At 33.0% G+C, this 22,561-nt stretch overlaps 6 protein-coding genes across 6 annotated transcripts; 3 read left to right on the top strand and 3 right to left on the bottom strand.

The window, feature by feature from the left end:
* Positions 1–298: 298 nt before the first annotated feature.
* Positions 299–877, bottom strand: TRIADDRAFT_26380 (uncharacterized protein; the record flags this gene model as incomplete). Its single annotated transcript, XM_002113529.1, has 1 exon — positions 299–877. The coding sequence occupies one exon, from the start codon at positions 875–877 to the stop codon at positions 299–301; it is 579 nt and encodes a 192-aa protein (XP_002113565.1).
* A 1,264-nt stretch (positions 878–2,141) lies between these two features.
* TRIADDRAFT_15663 (uncharacterized protein) lies at positions 2,142–3,482 on the top strand (the record flags this gene model as incomplete). Its single annotated transcript, XM_002113158.1, has 3 exons — positions 2,142–2,413; positions 2,794–2,990; positions 3,160–3,482. Coding segments are annotated over 3 exons (792 nt in total), but the record flags the coding sequence as incomplete, so codon positions are not given.
* A 1,824-nt stretch (positions 3,483–5,306) lies between these two features.
* On the bottom strand, positions 5,307–7,315 carry TRIADDRAFT_50361 (uncharacterized protein; the record flags this gene model as incomplete). The annotated part of the gene is made up of 9 exons (XM_002113530.1): positions 5,307–5,465; positions 5,578–5,718; positions 5,828–6,001; positions 6,082–6,194; positions 6,272–6,372; positions 6,465–6,647; positions 6,719–6,838; positions 6,908–7,016; positions 7,195–7,315. 9 exons carry the CDS (start codon positions 7,313–7,315, stop codon positions 5,307–5,309), a joined length of 1,221 nt encoding a protein of 406 aa, XP_002113566.1.
* A 1,276-nt stretch (positions 7,316–8,591) lies between these two features.
* TRIADDRAFT_26904 (uncharacterized protein) lies at positions 8,592–10,017 on the top strand (the record flags this gene model as incomplete). Its single annotated transcript, XM_002113159.1, has 6 exons — positions 8,592–8,818; positions 9,041–9,209; positions 9,313–9,442; positions 9,519–9,607; positions 9,691–9,748; positions 9,857–10,017. 6 exons carry the CDS (start codon positions 8,592–8,594, stop codon positions 10,015–10,017), a joined length of 834 nt encoding a protein of 277 aa, XP_002113195.1.
* Positions 10,018–11,288: 1,271 nt separating this feature from the next.
* On the top strand, positions 11,289–11,799 carry TRIADDRAFT_57111 (uncharacterized protein; the record flags this gene model as incomplete). The annotated part of the gene is made up of 2 exons (XM_002113160.1): positions 11,289–11,656; positions 11,751–11,799. 2 exons carry the CDS (start codon positions 11,289–11,291, stop codon positions 11,797–11,799), a joined length of 417 nt encoding a protein of 138 aa, XP_002113196.1.
* Positions 11,800–14,379: 2,580 nt separating this feature from the next.
* TRIADDRAFT_57112 (uncharacterized protein) lies at positions 14,380–15,366 on the bottom strand (the record flags this gene model as incomplete). The annotated part of the gene is made up of 1 exon (XM_002113531.1): positions 14,380–15,366. One exon carries the CDS (start codon positions 15,364–15,366, stop codon positions 14,380–14,382), a length of 987 nt encoding a protein of 328 aa, XP_002113567.1.
* Positions 15,367–22,561: the final 7,195 nt, after the last annotated feature.

Below are 22,561 nucleotides of genomic sequence, written 5' to 3' on the forward strand. Positions count from 1 at the left end.
TAAATTTTTATATGTATTACTTGATTCCATTAACATGCCCTATAATTGCATGGTAATGTAAAATTACAATAGTATACCCATACATACAATGACTGATTGGACTTTCTAAATCACAGATTGAGCCAATAATTTAAAATTTGGATTGACAAAGCTGGTTGATTCTATCCAGTTTCATAGGCATAAACATTAATAAGATCCTGTTTTGATATTACAAGTGAACCATTTTATGAATAAAATTGCCTACAGAGGTTGACCAAAAGGCATGACTAGTCAATTTAACAAGCCTTGAAGATTTCACTCAAGTGGCAAATCTTTGCGTCCATTGCCTAGCTATCTCATCGTGCCTGCTTTTATCTTGGAAGTAAAGGAGTGCAATATTATCGACTAATGGTTTGCTTGGAATACAATTCTTTAATAGGTTACAAATTGATTGTAAAATTTGACTAATAGTTGTTGTTGGGCTCCAGTTTTCATTCAATAGATCCAAGCAAATTGCCCCTTTGGAATTGATATTACAGTGATAAACACGTGTACGAAATGTTACAGTAGGTGGCTTAAATGGATAATCATTGGTAAATTCCAACTCTAAGAAGAAGACACCACCTTGGTAAACTGATCCAGCTGGGCCTAATATCGTAGCAACCCATTGATAGATATTATCACCTTTAGGGCCAGCAGAACAGTTAGCTGGTGGATGTAGAGTTAGCTCTGTCAGTTCGAGTTGTAGGCGACGAACACTAGCACCCATGCCATTAATTTTACTATGCCATTTCGAAGATTTGGTCTCTACAGGTGATGAATAACGATTTCTTAAGGATTGTTTCTGATCTGTTTCAGCATAAGGATCTTGATTTGGATCTTGTTGATCTTCATCCATTTCGGTAAGATGCGTTAACGTACTGCTTTCTTCTAACATATTGTCTCACTTTTTTTTCATTGTATGGCTAATTTTCCTTCATGTTACTGCTACTCTTGCTATAGAGTAGTTGCCATATTTGGTAGACTTGTATTGCCAAATTATAATATTAAAATTGATCGAATAGAAGAATATGCGAGCAAAATGAATCAATTTACTGTAGTAAAATGGAGCAAGGATGATATAGACGAGTTGTTGGTAATCGAGTAGTGGCCACCTACAGTGAATCGTCCAATTTCTGTACGCTTCCATATACTGTTTAGTATAAGCTTTGGACTACTGCATGCGCACAGGATAATAAGAAACTGCTGTACCTTAAGTACAGTATATTACTGTATAGTTTAGCGGTTGAATAACAAATTGCTCATGGCCCAAACATGCTTAAAATTACTACCAAACTGTATTGTGAAAGGATTGAATCAAGAAGTTCTGTATGACAATTCGTGATTATCTTATGAGCTCAAGTTTTCCTCTTGAACTCTGTATTTAATCGATAATTTGCGTATTCAAATAAATCGATTGGTATGATAGAAGTGATTGTTGACTACTAAGCTCCCTAACTTGTTTCTCTTTATACAATCAGTACTGCACGACTGCAGTATTTGGTCAGTTGGCTACCAGGCCGTGTAGCCCAGCTGTCCACACTGCAATCCCATGCATAAAAATCAGTATTGATTTCATTTTTAGATTGCAAAGTAAGGTGCAGAATGTAAGATATTCAACTATGAAAGGATAGAAATCATCCATGGGCAGCCATATTACAGTATAAAGATTTCAGATGAAATATGGAGTATGCCACAGTTATGGCTGCCATGGCTTAGGCATGCGCAAAGCATACCATTTTGCTTACCAGTTGCCTAGACAACATCGACAGTATTGATGGCTATCGAGTAAGTTACGATTGATCACTGAGGTTTAGTGCTAAAATAGAAAGTATTCGTAGACATTCTACTATAATTACTTTAAGCATAGCCGTTACATTGTAAAGGTTAAGTTATAAGATTTATCCCACTTGAATTCGGATACTTTTTACTTGTACTTTAGTCGAAATCCCATCTAATCTTTTTGCGCTCTCATATCTAGTTGTAGTGAAATCATAAGTCGTTGAATATTATTGTGTACCGATATAACCACCGTTGTGGCAGTTCTCACTTTTACGTTGGCTAAATATTATTAGTGATCACAATAAAGCCCCAAGGAAGTGGTTTTATATAATCATTCTACTATGATGTTAGGCTCAATTCAAATAACCAGAGAAAATCTTACCGGCATAGATGTAGCTGAGATAGCTATATCGCTACGTAAAAATGAAGTTACTTTACTCCTTTTACGTGAATGTACTGTAACGGATGCGGATTTCGAAAAATTGGCTAATGCTCTTGCTCAATGCAAATCTATCGTACAACTAACTCTCAATATTGGAATTGTATCCAACATTCAACGTATTGCCATCCTGGCTAAAGTCCTGCAACTAAATAAATCTCTTCGACGTTTGCAGTAAGTTAATAGAGCTTATATTTAACTGATAAAAGTAGTAAATTCTATTATGGTAAACGATAACTATTATAATGATGGACTAATACTAATAGAATATAGTAATCAGATTTACTTTATATACCATGCATGTTATATAAAGTCTTTGATGCATCAAATTAAAGTAGCTTCTTTATCGGTAGTAGTAAAGTTTTTAAATTTTTCCGGATAAGTTATATCAATGATATATTATAACATTGATAGTTAATGCTACTTGTATACTTCTTTCTTATATAAATATGAGCATGCTATTGTATCAAATATCGCATTATTGGATAGCAAACGTGCAAGTAAATTATTACTTTAAGAAAATGAATGCTAATTGCTATTTACATAAATATTAGCCTACATGGTTCTCCTCTTGGCAATGATGGTTTAGCTTGTTTAATGCCAGGCCTACTAATACATCCAACTTTAACTGATTTTGATGCTGGAGATTGTCAGCTTGGAGATGATGCTATTCGGGATATTGCTACGTTGATAATTGAAAAGGAAAAAAGAAAGCATCCTATAACTGTTCTTACTCTCAGCGCGAATCAAGGTACCCTAATGATTAAAAGTTTGCTTAAACAGTAACATATATACGTATGTCATCATTTTTTCCCCTTCATATCTTCTACGCTAAATACAGATATCTGACAGAAAATATTACATGCTTTAATATTTCTTCACATCGTTTTTGAAATTATATATTATTTTTATACACTTAGATGTTACTGCCAAAGGATGGACTAGTCTGATTGCAGCTGTAGCAACTGCTAGATATCTCCGAAGTCTTCACATAGATTATACACGACTAGGAGATTATGGGGCCGGTATCATCGCTGTAATGTTAGCTTCTAATCGTTCATTAAGACAGCTAGACATTGAAGACACTGGCATAACAGATAATGGAGCTGAACTTATGCTACATTCACTTTATTCTTTTCCAACATCGATCTCAAACTTTATTCTGGATGAGAATGATATACATGAGGAGATACTTAGTGAGATTGATAGCTGTTTAAATCATGATCACGAAGACGAAAATATAGATGATAACGACAGTGCTGAAAATAATAAAGATGACGATGAAAGTTCTTCTGATGAACACAAGATGACATCTGTTAGCCTTAGAACGGCTGTTAGGTTTGCTCATCAAAAAAGTGAAAGTGAAAGCGATGAAGAATCGAATACAGGCCGTGGTTACAATGATACCTTCCCTAGCTTTATTCAATCAAAGCAAATGTCTGAATCAGATGAAGATGATCGGAAAAGAATTGCATCAAAGTTACGATTAATTCAGAAAGATGGTACTCAAGAAGGAGATTATTTCGATGGAAGGAAGCCTACTTCCTCTAGAACTGAAAATAACGGGCGCAAAGATAGACATAAACACTCAAATCTGCCAAGAAAGATGTCATCAGACAGTGGTAGTAGTGGCGACAATGATAACAGTAAGAGAGTAGAAGTTCAGGTGCACTACGATACTAAGAAAATCTCGCATCATGATCAAGATCAACCTATGTCTAAAAAACACAATGTTAAACATCGCATTGATGATAGCGATAAAGAAAGTGATAAAAATTCAACTTCAAGGATACAAAATAATATTTTAAATGAAGAAATTGAGCATAATCAAAACTCTAACTCCAGTGATAATCAAGACCAATGGAAAGAAAGTGTTTCTACCGACAAGTCGAATTCTCGTAAACATGGCATTAATCAAGAAGTACAAAGCAGCGATGATAATGAAGAGAATGACCATCATGAACGTGACGTAAAAGATAATGATAAAGTAGATAAAACAAATATTCAGTACGAAAGTGACGATAGTAGTAGTAGTAGTAGTAGAAGGAATAAGGCTGATGATAGGAAAAATGAGGTAGCAAGAAGTCGGAACGTGGTGAAAGGAGTAGAAATTAATAGCGATGAAGATGATGATGCCGATAATGATATAGTGCAAAGTAGTGTTAAATCTAAAGCTACTAAGGAAGTAGTAAACTAAGCTAATTATATTAGGGCAATAGCTTAAACAATATCATTCTCAATCGTCTAACTTTCTACACATTTCCCATGCAATAATTGAATCTTAGACTATATTTCATGTTTGTAAATTAGTATTTATAAATTATTGATATCGCGTGAATGTTATTACCATAAAAGGCATACACATATTATCATAGATTTATAATCTTAAATAAATACTGTATATAATATTCAATTCTATCTTACATGTATATCACTATTATTTCAGATTCCAAGAAATATTTTATTAAAGCTTACTAGTATCGCTTTATTCCATTTACAATTTAACTTTAAATTATCTATAGTACTTTAGAGGATAAATATGTAATAGCTAATGTAATTTCACGATGAAATGACGATTTGTGATTATGAATGAAAATCAAAGTAAGAAATAAATAATACTATCGTATTTGAATAGCTGACGTTAATAAATACGGCAAAATTTATTATTCTTCACTTCCTTACAAACTTTTCCGGTACATGAAAATTTGATCAATACATCAAATTGGCTAATTATTCATTATCTTTTAGCTTATTTAACTAGATACTTAGATTACTACGTGTATAATTACATTTAAAGAACTACATAACTATACCTTGAAGTTTGAACTAATTAAATGTAAGCTACGTCTATGCTTTCATTAATTGCAGAAACAGTACGTGCAATGAAGGATTTCAAATATCTGATAATTAACTCCTTATAATACTGTACTTAGGAAGAGTATTGGATAATAGACGTTGACGCTTTCGTAACTTGAATTTTTAAACATCGTAAATTACTTGTAAGATCGAGCGTCGTTAAAATACTAAATAGATCCATATAACAACTTAAAAAATTAAGCTAATGTTCTTAGTAGGTATATTTTAACTTTCTTGGTCTCATAAATTCACGTGCGATATCATCCGTAATTTGTGACCGCTTCTCTTGATGAGTTTTTACAATTCCTTGCAATATTTGAATTAAACGCTTTTTTAATTCTCCTGAAAGCATCTCACCAGATGAATATTCCTAATACATTAAACAGAATAGTAAGCTTAAATTTTAAACAGGTCTTAAACACACAACATTTTGATAAAATAATAACGTTTTAGTTTACTACTTTTAATTCGCTTAGAAGTACCTTTTCAATTTTTGCTAATTCGTCATCATCTTCTAAGAAAAATTTTAAAAATTGATATGAAATATCAACTGAACAATCTCCTCCATATTTTCTATGCTCTTCGATCGTATCTCGGCCACCGGAATATGCATACTTATTTATCTATGCATAGGTAAAATAATTATTGATCAGTTCGCAAGCTAGACACTTACTTTTATGGCTATGACTTCATATCATATTAAAGTATGCATGAAAATAAGTTGATACTCACCTTCTTTTTGATCATGTTCGGAGTATCAGAAAGATAGATTGAAGAGTTTAGGTCACTAGCGCTCATTTTGGTCTGAGCGCCTTGCAGCGCTGGTAAGAACTGTGAATGAATTAGAGCAGGTTTTACAAATCCTAGTCTAGGAGCAACGTCTCGAGTCATGCGGAAGTATGGATCCTAAAAATTGAATTAAATCAGTAATTAGTCTATAGATTGATAGGAGGTAAGGATAAAAGTTTACTAAAAGTAATTTAGACCTGATCAATTGCGCATGGGATTAAACACTTTACATTCTTTGCATTTCCAAAGATTTGTGGAAATGATGCAGAAAATGAAGGTGTAGCTTGAATCGCAGGAAATGAAATCTTGCCTAACAGAGTAGGAAGAAAATTTGTTGCTTCCAATACCGATATAGTATACTGTATATATGTATTTTAATTTTATTACCGATGTTATCTGACTCTCCAAATCCAAAAATTCCTTTAACCTGGTTGAATGTAATGCATTTCCGTACTTTCAAAACGGTTCTGTTAAAAGCCCGGCTTTGTCTACGAAGGTACAAATGAATTGCTATCAATAATAATATGATTAGTTACTAGCCTAGTTGTCAACATTAAGATGATATAGGCCTAACTCTTACGCCATTATGTCAAGATCAGAAAATATAAAAGTCTTCTCAATATCGAATCCACAAGCCAGGATATCTTTAATGTTGCTGATTGTTATTTTTTCTAATTCATCTAGTGATATATCTCTCCACAGAAACTTTTCGTCGTCAGTCATTTGTACAATTAAGGGAACATCAAAAGCTTCTTGTAACCACCTAAAGATAACAGTGAATACTTCTGTATTAATTTTATATGATTATCTTAATGAGAAGCCATAATAATTTACTTTGTAAATAGAAAGGGAATTAAGTGGCCAATATGGAGAGCTCCAGATGATGGTCCACGTCCAGTATATAGATAGAAAGGCTTTTTATTTTCATGTAATGTTAAAATTTGATCTAATTCCCTGTGATAATACGTAATACATTATTATTAAAGGATATTAGATATCGACCATAAATTGAATTATTTATACCTATGAGAGAAAAATAGGCCACGGCGTAAGAATACGTGAGATTTACGTCCAGTTACGCGCTCAAATCGTTCTATTAAAGCGCTGTCAATCTTATTAGAACCAAATTCCGCTGATATACAACATATAAATTATAAAAATAATATAAATTTTTCATTGAGCCTAATTTGTAGCACTACAGTATATCGATGAAGCGAGTTATAATCAATATATTTTCGTAAAATAGCTACATCGACGAACTTACTCCACATGTTGCATTGTGCAATACATGTCATCTAGGAATTTCTTACCGATCAGTTTATCGTAATTTACAGCTTTGGAAGCCGATACAGTCCATGGATCAATACGTTGAGTTTCAGTATCTTCATCAATTTGAACATCGCCTAGCTTGGCTGTCGCATCTTCAGCCATTTTGAATTAATCCTTTGAGTAAGAACAACTAGGTTTAAGATTTGCTTATAAGTAAAATTAATCAAACCGCTCAATGATGCTTGTATTTATTTATTTACAGTAAGAATTAGCAATTCAGTACTTGAATGATGACTTGATTGCTACAGAGCCAAGAGTTTAGAAGACGTGTAGCAACACTCTTTACGCACTATTTTATTATTGCATCATCAATTGCTACTATTTACAGCTGCGTATAAATATAGCAAGGTAGAGTTATATAGGTCTAACATATACTGTACAGAGCAAGAATAATGATGATCTTACTTTCCATTCAATTTTAACACCTGTAGTAATCATTTCTAGAATCCTTTTATAGTGTAGCTCGAATTAATTTGATAAAAATAAGGATTGAATGAACCAAGTTAATAAAACGATTGATGACAGTTTCCAGGTACGCCTAACTTGTCCTACTCTAGTGTATTCGATATTGCTGAGACTGTTGATTTAAGCTTAGTATAGATACTTCACAATACCGTCCTAACGGTGCTACAACATTGCCACTAAAATCTTGCATCTAGCAATACATTTCAATCCAATTTCGATTATTGGCTAACTTTAACATATCTTACTTTATCATTGTAATAAATACGATTTCTCCCTTACCTTTCCTACTTTCGTTTGCTTTTAAATTTAATCTCAATGCTGTAATTCTACCTGCCCACAGAAGCACACTGGGGTAGTCGTTGCGTCTTTGGTGACACAGGATACCGTATCGTATCGCGGTCGCGTTGATTTCGTATCCGGTACCGGTGCCGATACGGTACTGTGCTGTAGTGTTCTTCCGATCCCCGTGTGAACTGAGCATGCTCTATCCTTGTACCGTATCGCAATAGTAAAAATTTGTAGACAACAAATAATGGTATTTTGTATAAGTTGTTAGGTGCTATATCGTATAGTAAATTATGATTAGTCCGTCCATCTTGCGGAATACTGTACAGTGTACAGTACTTGGCTAAAAAGAGAGAAAGGGAGAGACTCAAGTTACTACAGTAGTGTACAGTACTGAGTACTGTAGGTCCGTAATAACTGAGCATGACATATGACCAAGTTATACGCATGTGCCTAAATTTTAGTGTAGAGTAGCATAGAATAGCGATGTTATCTCCATAGTAACCGAATAAACTACCTTACTACAGTAGTTCCATATCGCATCGAGAGAGTAGAGCAAAACTACGCCAAGCAATTAAAGCGATTTATTTTATCACTACCTAAACAGTAACATTGGCAGAAGAAAAATATGGATTCAGCAACTTTACATTTAGATATTGACTATGTTGGATCGAGTGGGATTCTATTAAGCACCGAGCAAAAGACAGCTTTGCAAAACTCACTCTTAATCCTCAAGCATCAAAATAAGTTTAAGAAAGTTGTCTTTTGGGGTAAGATAACTGGTTGCAGTAAAGATTATTTTGTTGCACAAGGAGTTGGCAATGATGAAATGAAAGAAAAAAAGACGTTTTATAGGTGAGTTAAGATATCTTACTTTCTTACGTCGCGAAAGAAATAGTTGTATACTGTAACTCGATAACCAAAGAAGGATACTGTTACGCTTATTGGTTTATTATCGATTACTGAATGAGATTTTTTTAACTGTCGTTATCATTATTTTGTAATAGTAAATTATCTAAGTCGATTATAATTATACATAAAATAAGTAAGCTTTATCCAATTACCTGTATATCTTAGTTTGGACTGCTCTAAGTGGGCTCTATTACCGATTGCAACCGATGAATTGAAGATACTATGCTCCAGAATCAAAGGTCGATTTGCTGGAGATCCATCCTATGAATATGAACACGTCGAAATAAGGAAAGTTCCTGGCGAGAATGGTGAAGAAAATGAAGAAGAAACAACAGTAAGAATAACTCATATAAAATCTTGTTGGTTTAATATATAACAAGCTCTAAATATAAAGTCTGATTTCGATAAGCTAGCTAATAAAAAAATTAACACTACAGATCGCTATTAGAGAAGAAGAAAGACTGGCAGTAACGATCGATGCAATCGATCGTGATGTTAAAATAGTTCCAAGGGGGGCTTATGTTAAGCTTCCGACTGGTGAAATTCAGTCGAATCCTAGTTTTGAAGGTAAGACTGCAAAATAAATCAAACTATCAAAAAAACAAAATATTAAAGTTTATTCTATGTTAACTATTTTCATCAGGTCTTTCAACTTCAAATGCGGCTAAGTTGACATCATATTTTCATTTCGATAAATCTGCCAGCTTAAACAAGAGAAACTTAATGCAAAAGGTTAATAGTTTTAAATAGATGTTTTAGATTAATGTTTTCATAACCCCATGATTTAATTTTATTCTTGATTAAAAATATTCTAGGCTTCTTTCGATAAATCATTGGACTTTCTTGGCGATATATCAGAAGATGTTCCCAAAGGTCAGCAAAATGACAGCTCACTGAGCTTATGATTGAGAGAAAATTACCATTTTATAATTGTAATTCTATCAATTAATAAAATTTAATTTTCTTATTTGTAATAATTAGGTTCATGGAGTGTTCAGTTTGAACGTGGAGATGCTGTAGTAACAATTCGAAGTTTATTATGGATTGGTTATGTATTCTATCACATACCTGATACTCGCTCATATGGACATGTTTATGTCGGAAATGGAGAGATAAACTTGGATCTTTCATTTATGCTTTAACGTATCAAGTCAGCTCGAGTAGTGATGGATACTTTGGTTTTTAAACAAATTATTGTAAATTCAAGATGATGACTGTATTCGTATTAATATTGCAGTAAAGGCTATATTAAGGCGCCAGCTCTAACCTACTGATTTACTATACTTTATGGCAAATTAACCTTAATCTCTGGTGAAATATCTGAAGTGTAATATTTAGAAACGATTATTGCTTTGTATGTACCGTTTAAAAATGTGAAAAGCAAAATCTTTCTATCTTAGTTCATATGATGGAAGTGGCTTTACTGTCGAATTTCTGATACTATTTGCTAATATAAATGTTTTCCTTTCTGTATTTATACATATTAATGTAAACGATAAATAAATACGTGTAGTATTATTGAGATCTTCAAGCAGTAATTGTATTGTAGTATTATTATATCTTCTCAGAGGTATTTATAGCATAAAAATACAAATCATAAATTGAGCGATAGGATAAATGTTTAATTAATTGGCTCATGTAATCATTTAACGATTAAATGAAATCAACATGAAACTACATTCATCGAGCTCTAAGCTTAAAAATCTATACTGGTAATCTAACTACGAATAGAATTAAAAATAACTTTAAAGATTTGTTCGATTACTTATCGATTAATCAATTATACAAGAAATAATAGCTTATTAATTCATAAACTTTTGTAGTGTTATTCACTAGAGTTGCTTGCAAAATTTATTTTCTTCCCACATACAACATTTGCAGCTTATGGATATTAATCGTGTGCATTAATAGGGGTAGATTATTAGTTCTGTAAGAATTTCAACACGATATAAATATTATTATCACGTAAAATTTAGATCAGGTAATGGTGTCCAATTTTAGTGTTATCATTTTATTGTCAATATGGGTATTTAATGTAGATCCGTCAAAAAAGTGTTATTATCGCTCGTAAATCACTACAGATGATTAGAGTCATGATAAAGTACGATTAATACGAATCCCATGACTTAGTTGCTATGGCAACGACACACTCTATCAACTAGTAGCATAACGTAACTTATAAATGCTGCTTATCATTGGCCTTTCTTTCTAAATAGAATTAGATAGATTTGCAAAAATAAAATAGTCGCGATATAACTTCATCCAACGACCCAGTAGACATTTCTTTACGTAAATACGTATTTTAGTGCCTCAAAGCAGCAGCAGATTAATAAACTAATGAGGTAGCTCAAATATTCCTAAAATAAAGACTAAGATACTTCTTATACATAACGGTAATACTATTCAATTACATATGGAAAATGAAGTAGTGTGGGTTTCAAATAAAAGTACTACAGATAGTACCTTTACAACTATTCCAGTTCCAAAGTATAAAATTATTAAAGAACCAGTAGATGTTAACCAAGTACCAGATTATTGGGTGCCTCCATTAGTAGAAGATATGCCAATATCCGAAGCTACAATTAACAAAAATGAAAAAATCAATCCATCGGAGGCATCAACAAGATGCGAAGAATGGTCTACATTACGACAAATGAAACCGTCTACGACTAGATTATCAAAAGTAGCTTCCTCAAGTTGGGGCTGCACACCGCCAAATATTCCTGCAAAGGAGGAAAAGACCCCTGAAAGACACCCAAAAATAAATAGCTCCATGACAAGGTAATATTAAGTTGTCAGCAGTGTTGCTAACTTTTTATCAATAGGCGCTTTTAATATCATCATTAAAATTTAACAATTTTCTATTATTCTATAGATATATTGATGAAATGCACTCTTCTAACCCACTATTTAAGTTACATTAAATGGATAAAAGATGAGTAAAGTTATACTTGTACAATTAATCGCTGTTATTCGCTTGTTTATAAAGTCACTAATATTAAAATGATAGAGTTTAATTCATCATTGCTATCATTAAAATTTTGATATGTTTAGTAGTATCATTTCTGTTACCATATTATATATGCTATTTATTTATATCTAGCATATTTACTACTATAGATGATTTTTAAAACTTACAGATTCATTTTAGATTTACTTACAGTATTTTTATATCATCATCTGCTTTTATCCGTTGTTATATAATGTATAGCAAATATTGTATTTTATGATAACCTTTGCATTCTATGCATTGAATAAATTGTATGGATTATCTATTTGGATCGATATCCTCTATATGATAGTGTTATGAGATTGGAAATTTACTCTACTTTGGCAAAGGTTGGAACGTCCTTCTATCCTTAACTTAAAATTATTAAATCCAAGAGTTTAACCCAACCTACTTTACTGCTTATAAAAGGCTACGAGAGAAGAAATAAAGATTCTTTCCTGTAACTTGTTTTTCTTACATGGTGTCATGTTTCTGGACCAGAATAAAATTATAGAGAGTTCTGAATATAATTTGCAAAGTATTCAATTTTGTCGTCATGCATTGTACTTTAAAAGCAGTAGACTAATGTACCATACGAATATATCTATATCATACCTTATTGCACTTCGCAAATGTAAAACATTAAGCAATATTCTAAAACATGGCCGATTATTTTGGCTGCTATGGTATGATGATAATATCTCGATCAAATGACTAAATGAACTGGCCTATTACAATTTTAATATAATACAAATCTATTTCAAGAAGTAAATCAATTATACTATAGTACAAAGAAGAAATTAGTATCGAGTCATTCACATCTTTAAACTCTATAGCAGGTATCAGTATCTGCTTTCGAGTTCCATTATTGCTTTTCTGTTCCTGTACAAAGTTGTAACTGAAAATGGTTGAAGTTTATATATTAAAGGTAAACCTAAAATTTAGCAATTAATTACTAATTGAAAGTATCACTATATGCATATCTTTTTATGCTAGAATATGTGATAACTATACCAGTACGATACTATCATATAACAGTTATAATGGTGCATACTTGTTGCAAAATAAGTGTTGATTAGTACAGTATAATAGAATATACTGTGAAAGGATAGAAATCTTAATTAGGGAAATATATGAAAGTTGAAAAAATGTAAGTCAATAGCTCATAAATATGATTGAAACTCGTTTTACTACGGCTAATAGCGAAGAATGATAAAGTTAATCTCTGTTGATAAGTTATACTACATCAGTAATTATACTGAAGATGATTCCAATTTTGAATGAATTATTGGATCTAGACTGAATAGGAGTTAAATACCAGTTTATTACAGATTACAGAATATATTTTCAAAACAAAGCCTAAGCATTGCAGACCTAGATCTGTAAGCTAAGACGCATTTGCCAATCCATAGTAACCTTATTAGGTAAATTTCTATCCGAATACAGCAACCTAGTTACTACGTATTGATGAAGCAGACTTTCTTAGAGTGCAATGGCATAATAATAGGTCATCTGTTATACACTACTGATTTTAGCTAAATTTCGATAGCCTATCATGTTAAATAGGTAAAATCTCTCAATATGTATATATGCGCACCATAACTTATAGTTTCACCCACTAGTTTATTGTAATATAACATCTAGTTGCACTATGTATGGTTGATAATATGGGCCTTGTACTCATAATCTTTACATACTCCGTCGTTCAATATTATTAGAATGTCTATTATAAAAGTAAATATAGACCTTAGTATACAAATTTACATGATATGACTGTTTTTAACGGTCATAATACGGTATATCTCAGTTTTACTTCTTCATTGCTGGTTAGTATTTATATTAACATCTGATATCTTTGATTTTTGATGATAATGATTAATTTATCAATATTTTAAAAACAGTTTTTTACATGTAATTCATGATGTTAAATTCATAAATACGATTGTGAAGCATGCCAATTTTAATACTAGGTTGTGCTTTAATAAAAAACTTATATTCGATTGGCATTGGTATACAGTATGCTGAAAACATGTCGTACAAGTCGTATGATATGTTAGATTATAAAGAATTACCTTCGATCAATAATATCTAATCTTTGGTATTGATAAAATACATTGATAGTACTGATGGTATAAAATTAAATATTGCTTTAAATTTTACCGATATTTCTAAATTTAGAGAATTACCTTCAACTAATTACTACCCAATTTACTATATCTATACAATTGACAAATACTTACATTGCAAATACATTCAATTTTAATCGGTGTCGTTAACTGCTTAATTGAAAAGTTCGTTGACTGTGAATAGAATGTACAATAGTTTGTAGTTATATATTTAACATTTCTGTCGTACAATTTTATTCGATTCAAAGTGTCTGCAAGTAATAACCTTCATCTTATGACTAAGTGTGTACATTATAGTCATGGAGTGCAACAGAAATTTAGCGTCGAATAAAATATAATAAAATATAATAAATATTGTATCATAAATGGTGTTAAATAAAAAGGAATAATTATTGGATTTTACTATTGCAATTATTGGTGGGTGATGGAGTAAAGTATGATCCCTGAATACAAATAAGTTCTTTATCACCAACTAGAAGTTGAAGAAATTTCACAACAGTAGATTTAGCAACCCAATGGTATTGATCAACTAGAATTAGATTACGATAAATGTCTTTCAAATGGACACATTCACGATATTGGCATAAATCGTCAACAATCTCGTTGAGTTGACGATATAAATTGGTATTATCAATAAGTTGATAGCAACATTTTAGGTTATTTTCGAATTTATTCTGGCAATAGATCCATCCATTAAAATACATTTGCTTGATTGATTCCATTAATAGATTGGATATGTTATTAGTATTACTTGAAGGGAATTCAAGGAATAAATTTTGCTGAAATTGAGAATCATGAAGAAGATTTTGAGCTGTGAATGTGTGCTGATGGCTATTTTGTAAGTAGGATTTTATATTTTTTGCAATGTTGTAATAAAGGCACGTGGTGGTCTTCTGCTGCTTAGCACTGGTAAGATCCAAGTACGGGTATGCTGGTGGTTTGCTAGGGTTGAATTGATCCTTGGCGCTCTGAGCTCGCTTTTTTCGACAAGGTATTAAAATTTCTTGGTGATATTCTAAGCTTAAGGTCCAGTGGAGTATTTCTACCATTGGAAAATTTGTCTTGTCGATCATTTGTACGATTAATATTTCGATCTTGCCAGAATAAAGGAGTTGGGCCTGACCAGTTATTTGTACAAGTGCTCCAAGAGGAGCTGTTATAAAGTTCTTTTTTTTCCATTGTTTACATGTAATTCGATCACTGCCATCGTCAACATCGTAGGCAATGAATCTTTTTCGTGTATCAACTCTAGCTATATCACCAACGATAGTAACCTCTTTTTTATTGAAATAACCATTTCCTTGTAGCATAGTGATTAAGACATGAGGTCGAATGTTGTCAATCAACGAAAGATCGATCGTATTCTTGCAAGACATGATCACCTTGTGTATCCTACTTTAGAGAACTGAGATATAATCAAGCTTTCAAAATGTTGCTTTCGAGTAGCAATTGAAAGAGCTACATTCTAGAAGGAATTAAAGGCAATCTAGTTCATTCATTTTGCAGTTTGTATGTAGAAAGAACTTGCAAGCCTCTACAAGCCGAGCTGCGCCATGCCCCAAGATTGATTCCTTATCAATGTTCCGAAGGTTGATCTATTCGTACAGATTTCTTGATCATCGCTTGTTTTACGAAGCCATTTGAATATATTATTTCGATGTTGGAGTTTCCATTTGTTGAAGGGGTTACATATACACGTTTAATTTGAAGCTTGTATAACACTTATGGTAAATGTTAGAAGGTAAAATTGGCCGCAACTGCCATGTTTACCTCCAACTAGTAGTGCAAGGACTTTATATTACAGTGCAATGTATAACAGCGATGACCTTGTTCCTGGTAATCGCTTTCTTACTGTCCAGAGTCATGTTTGGGAATGTACACTATGTGCTGGCGGTATTTACGATAGACCACGACGTTGCTGTTCAACCTGAGTTGGAAGATGCTCCTATAGAGTACAAGTACCGAAACATAAGCTGTGATAGCATAATAATAACTGCTCGCATCGCGATTGTCAAGAATTACACCGTGGTATGTTCCAAGTGTCCCTTTTCAATATTGTATAGTGAAGAGTAAATATTTCCTATCTTCCATACGATAGACTCTATCGTAGGCTATGTTTTAAGTACTTATCATACCGTACGAGGATAGCAGCTTTTAATTAAGCACCAATAATTAATTTAAATAAGAAAAATGAATGGCTACGGTGTTTGTAGTAGTATCTTTATTTATTTGGTTCGTGTACAGCATACTGTCGGCCAAAATATTCATTTTTTAGTCCCTATCTTTTAATCTATATCTCATAATCTTTATTATGATATGAAATTTGTTTGTGATGGACGATAATGTGGTAATACCTTGAAATGTTGATTGCTATTTGCGAGCGAACCTTTATATCAGGACTTCAGGAGGGATGAATGTTGATAGTTTACTCTATTACTTTTATGCAAGGCAGTCGATAGAAAATTGATGTGCTATCCTCTCTACCAGTCTAAACTGATCGATCGAACTATAATTTCGATCATAATGAGAGAACGATTATCATCAACGTCATTATTTAAGACAAACACGCAATTTCCTATACTGAATGTAGGAATTGCGGAAGAAATTTTACTGTATGCTGATAGCCGTATGCGAGTATCGTATAGAATGATCTACAGTATGTCATATAGTACTCACTGGTGGATTCATAGAAGCTTAAGAATAAGCTTTGAAACTTGTCTTGGTGCAGTCTACAGTACAGAGTGTGATTTCTTAGTTATAGCACCATACACAATGACGATCGGAAGGATATCTATTCGAAATCGATCTGTTCCTCAACAGAAAAGATATCCATTCTAATTATATTCATGCTACGGAGTAGTTTCAACAGTCCTGTGGCTCATTTATAACCAGCATATCACTAACAAGTTTAACCTATGTGCTTCTGTAGTTCTTAGAATATACTATCCAATTCAAAGAATTCAATTCATTCGCTAAGACTTTTAACGATAGGGTATACCTAACTGATTTACTCCTTCCTTTCGATACATTATTTTTCCAAGTATTGACTGAATCTCTTTGAAAATTGGGATAATGTATCCTTAGAAAGACGAAGATCTGAAGATGACTAGGCTATTGCAAGGACAGTTTAAGAAAGAATTCTCCTTCCCCGTTCAAAAAATTGCCTTCTAGAGTGAAAAAATGGCGATTCTTCTGCAGTAATGCCTGCCAGGTCGTTGTTGCAGGTGTGCTTCACAATACTTTCTGTTCGTGACAAGGTAGGGTCAGGTACGTACAGTACGTACAGTACCGCCGGATTTCCAGCCGTGAGTACAGTACGGTAACGTCACCCTAGCTGGTTTCTGAATTGTATCACGGTACAGTACTGTATCACGCTCTCAGTGAGTGACTGACCCTCAGTAACGTCACCCTAGCTGCCTTCTGGCTTGTATCACACGGTACAGTACTGTATCACGCTCTCAGTGAGTGACCGACCCTCAGTAACGTCACCCTAGCTGGCTTCTGACTTGTATCACGGTACAGTACTGTAGCACGCTCTCAGTGAGTGACCGACCCTCATCAGCCCAGTACATCACAGTGCACAGTACTTACATACCGCACATACTACAGTACTATACAGATTGAATCTCCAGTCATACTGTACAGTGTACAGTACAGTAGTATGTTACTGCCAGTCACTCATTGCTTTCTCTACGACCTTCATTTATTTTCTCCTGTGGATTTCCTTTCAACTATCTCCATTTCTTACTTTGAATTCTTCAGCTATTTGGTATATTGACTAAGCTATCTTTAGCGTTTTAACGCAAAATGGCCCAATTCCAATCAGCTATGTCTACATCTGAAGCTTGGAACAATTATTTATCCTGTCAATCCGATCAGGTTAGTGAAAATATCGCTTCAATAATGTTTTTCATTGAAGCAAAGTGATTATTATAAACAACATCACTGGTCAGTATGGTGATGTTGACATTCTGAGTAGCCATACCTTACCAAGGGAGATTTTCTCTTCAACTACTTGACATGCTTTTCATTTATATTCCTGATCCATGAATGTCGAAAAAACGCGTACAAAATACTCTTTTTGACGTCAATATATTTGACACTGCATATAGTATTGTTGAATACAGTAGGGACTTGATTCTTTGCTCACTTGTCGACTTCAAACGAAGGAGTAACCATTGGCCAATGGCGTACAATAGAAAGAGGGCTATTCCTCAGAATGACTCTGACTACACTAATTGGTTTTACTCTAGATGAGTGTCGACAGATTTGTTCAAGTGATATACAAAGGTGTACCGCAAATTAATAGTCATGATCTACATATCTGTAAATTTCTCTGCATAACCATGTCATATACTGGCATTTTATGCATAAAATTATAATGAATGAGTAGTGTAATCTATCATGGACAACACTGATAGCGGACACATGAAGCGATTGAGCCTAAGGTCACTGGGGCAATAATTATTATTATTTCCTATCAATTTCCTATTGGTCAGCTCTTTCTAATTGTGATGTTGAACATATTATCTTATTAGCATAGTATATAGTCTAGAGAAGAGCAATGTAATATCTTGGTCTAGGAGAATATTTGTAATGGAAAAGCTATTTTATGACCTTGAAATAGGAGAAGAAGACATCACTCATCAATTTTCTCTTACTTTATCTACGCCATGATGAAGATTGCAAATTGGAACAATTTTGGTAAGGCAACAATAGCTTTCTATTACATTTTGAAATGCTAAACTTGAACTGTTTATGAAAATCGGATTATAGTAATTAATTTATAATTGTTTACCATAATTTCTACTTAGTCGTACAATGGTAGCATCATATTAATTAAATTAATGGTGCTGTACTGTACATATACTGTACTTCCTATACGACGATTGATTAATTTCTTTATACATTCGATCAATACTGAATTCATTTCGTTGCCAGCTACTTTAAACAAGGCCAATCCTATTTTATTTTTGTAGTCTTAAAAAAATATAACATCCAAATAAGTATCAGGGACGCTTGTTCTGTGAGCAGTCCCTGATGGTATTAACAATTTGAAGCATTAGTATATGGTGGAGGTTATAAAATGGATAAAGAACTAACGATGCCCAAAGTATCGCAGAAGTTAACGTTATTAACATAGGAAAGTCGCCGTAGATAATGAGCCCCTTAGTAAAGTACAGTAATATGGATTTTTTTATGGTACAGTTACTATAGTAGATGGCCTTGCAGTCGATATTCTCTTCTTTTGCTTTTTGGCATTGAATTTACTGATTTTACCGTAACGTTTAGACAATATCTTGCATAGCAGTCATATGCAATTTACGTTTGACACCAAAGTCGCTTACGGTTGATTCTTTTTGACTCTTCAAAAAGAGAAAAATAATCGTGTGGTAAATTATTACATTACTGATTAATTCTGCATGTTATGGACCACAATTGCACAAATGGTTATATATGTCTGGCGATGATAAAAGTATTTGTATCAGTCAGTAGTACAATAAATACTGTAGACCTAAAATACAGTAGTAGACACTGTAGAAATGGTTAGTTAGAGCGTATTTATGCGAGTATATATTGTATCATGTTCTTTGTACAGCTAAGAATATATTAATTCCTGTACACGTTAAGCGAGATCTTAATATTTAATTTTATTGTATGACTTCTCTGTAGAAGACAATATCAATATACAATGCTTAAATCATTATGGACGTTAAATGAAAATTTTAATAATATACATGTTTAAATTTATAGCCTTGGGGGTGCTGATATTCGCGTCTTGATTTTTAATTACGTCTTCTTCTATTATATACGCATAGCGATCCAATCAGTGCAAAGAATCTTTTGGTTAAAGAATTTATTATAGAGGTTAATGGTTGCATTAGTCAGCCAGGCGATGAAGGTCATCGACAATTTATGAAGTTTCTCTTGGAAGGTCGGGCCGCATCGTTGTTAATCGCGATCAGTATTATGTTAAGCAAGGTATAGCTTGTACTAGCTATTGTTAATAGCATACTATTGTTATTAAATCTATCTTCGTTGAATATCATAATCAACTCTAGACTGTAGATTAATGATTAAGTAAAGTTCGATGGTAATTGGCAGTATGATTTACAGTATATGGTAGTACTATAATAATAAATCTAGTATGACAAATGCTATTCATAACTGTGGGTACAGTATTACCTATTGAGTGTACCGTACTAGTATATCACCTTAGCAAAATAATGTCCAGTTGATTCCAAATTAAGTAAGCTTGTTACGGTATTAAGATAAGGTATTTAATTTTTTATTATTGTTAAAATATCGCAGGACGCGGCTATCAATATCGAATTCTATACTTTTCTAGCTCATATGGTGCCACAACTATGCATAACTGTACCTGATTTAACCTCGTCTATTGGTACGTAGAATTGAAAATTTTTAAATGCAATGCTTAATACATAATACTAATTTTCTATCTAAACTTTACAAACGACTTTTCTCATAGATTTATTAAATTGGATACCTGATACAGAAAAAAGTTTTATATCTATTAATTCAAATGCTTCATTTATTAGCAAGCTAACTAAACAGGCTCAAGGGCTGTTTTATCAACGATACTCAACCAAATTTACGATACGAAATAGTTCTGTATCTTTTGTAATCGATAACAATCAACGCTTCCACTTACTGGAAGTGTGTCTCATCGTCTTTTCTGTTCTATCACAGCTAGGAATGATTGCAGTTAGTAGTGAACCTCATCAACTGGGCAGATTCTTAGTTGGACTGTGTGATGTCAATCTAAAAATCATCAATGATTTGCGATTACCCTCATTAACTCTATCTTACAGTCATACTGTAACGCATCTCTTTAGTTACCGATTATGTCTACGTGTGATATATTCTTTAAGTTCTAGTGTATGGTCTTTAGCGCCGCCAGCTACTGATGAAATTAATATTTTAAAAGACATTATCAATTTTGCGAAATTATTGGTCAGCGGACTTAATGAAAACAGACACATTTTACCTGAGCAGCCGGATTATGCCGTGCACCTAAGCTTAGCTTTAGCGGAAATTGTACGTGGCATGTTAAACCTTACAAATCATTTCATGTCACTTAATATGAAGCGACAGGATAATGCATTCAGTAAATGCATATTTAAGCTACTGATTGAAAATGAATTTTTTCAACTATTTAGTCAATCGTTTAGTTGTATAGATAATGTCCATAGAACATGTCTTTCAAATAGAGATGACACAAAAATTCTACAACAATTCTTCGACGCTAAATCGTTAGAGACACACCTCATCCGGGCCGTAAATACTTTAAAGATAACGGTGAAATCGGTAAATGTGAGACCTAACGCATTCCTGCAGAAAAAAATTGCGAAAGATTCCCTTAAAAGCATGAAGAATTTATCAAAATCAAGAGATAAATTATCAATATACAATCTAGGAGACGAAGAAACTAAAAATTATTTTATTACCGAATTAATTAGTTCAACTTTGCTACATGCATTTTGTGAATGTCAGCATGATGATCTTTTATGCTATATTATATCTGCTATTATGGATTGCAAAGTGGCCTTTTATGTTTCACTTGATGAACTTTACAAATGCCTGCTTGACAAATTTTCTACAAGGTCATTGCGAGGCCAGACTAACATCCTGAATCTATTAAATTTTACATTACTTATTGAATGGGATGCTATTAATAAACACGCACCGTATAATGAGGACTCAGTTCATACAAATCTTGAAAGCGGTTCTATTGAAGATCGGACTAGTTTGATAACGGATGGATTTCAGTATCATGTACCAGCTGTAAGCTATTACAAGAATCTTTTGTACATTCTGAAAGATGATTCACTAAAGCTATTACTAAAACATTTAGCGAACCTACTGTCGCACGGTTCGGAGAGTCTAAAAGTTAGTATTCTTCAGGAAATTCTGCTTCCTGTCTTTCAACAAGATGTTACTGCAGTATCGGGTAATGACCACAAATTGGTTGTACTGGAGTGTTTAAAATTGGTTCCTCTATGTTTATATAACAGTAAAGGAATCCAAGAAAGATTTATTTGTTTGGAACAATTTTATAAAATTCTTGGCTTTGTCGACGATACTGAATTATGCGAATCTTGTTGGATGATTTTAGAATTTTTATGCTTGAGTAAAGAATTTAACAATTCAGATCCTCGTGTATTAAACGACATAGAGAAATGTAAAGTTATAAGTGTAATGATTGGAAAGATTGATGATTCGTTTGTTAAGTGTATACCTTTACAACTATTACAGTCAATCGATAATCAGATCACTTTACAGGATCGAGGTGTTAATGTTGCGGAAGATTTGTTAAATAGGAGAATAAATAATGAAGATGTTATATTATTAGCAGCCCTGTGGAATTCATACTGGAAACTATATCGAAGCTGCCCTAAATTCCGGGAAATGTTTACAACTTTTAAATTAACAGGTATAGCGTGTAAATGTTTAGGTTATGTTCTTGCATGTATAAGAAAGAACATAGTAAGGAAAGAGTCAGATGTTGTTAGTGGAACTGAGAAAGGATATGACCAAGTGAATACTCCT

This window comes from Trichoplax adhaerens, genomic scaffold (assembly GCF_000150275.1).
Source record: "Trichoplax adhaerens TRIADscaffold_6 genomic scaffold, whole genome shotgun sequence".
NCBI lineage: Eukaryota > Metazoa > Placozoa > Uniplacotomia > Trichoplacea > Trichoplacidae > Trichoplax > Trichoplax adhaerens.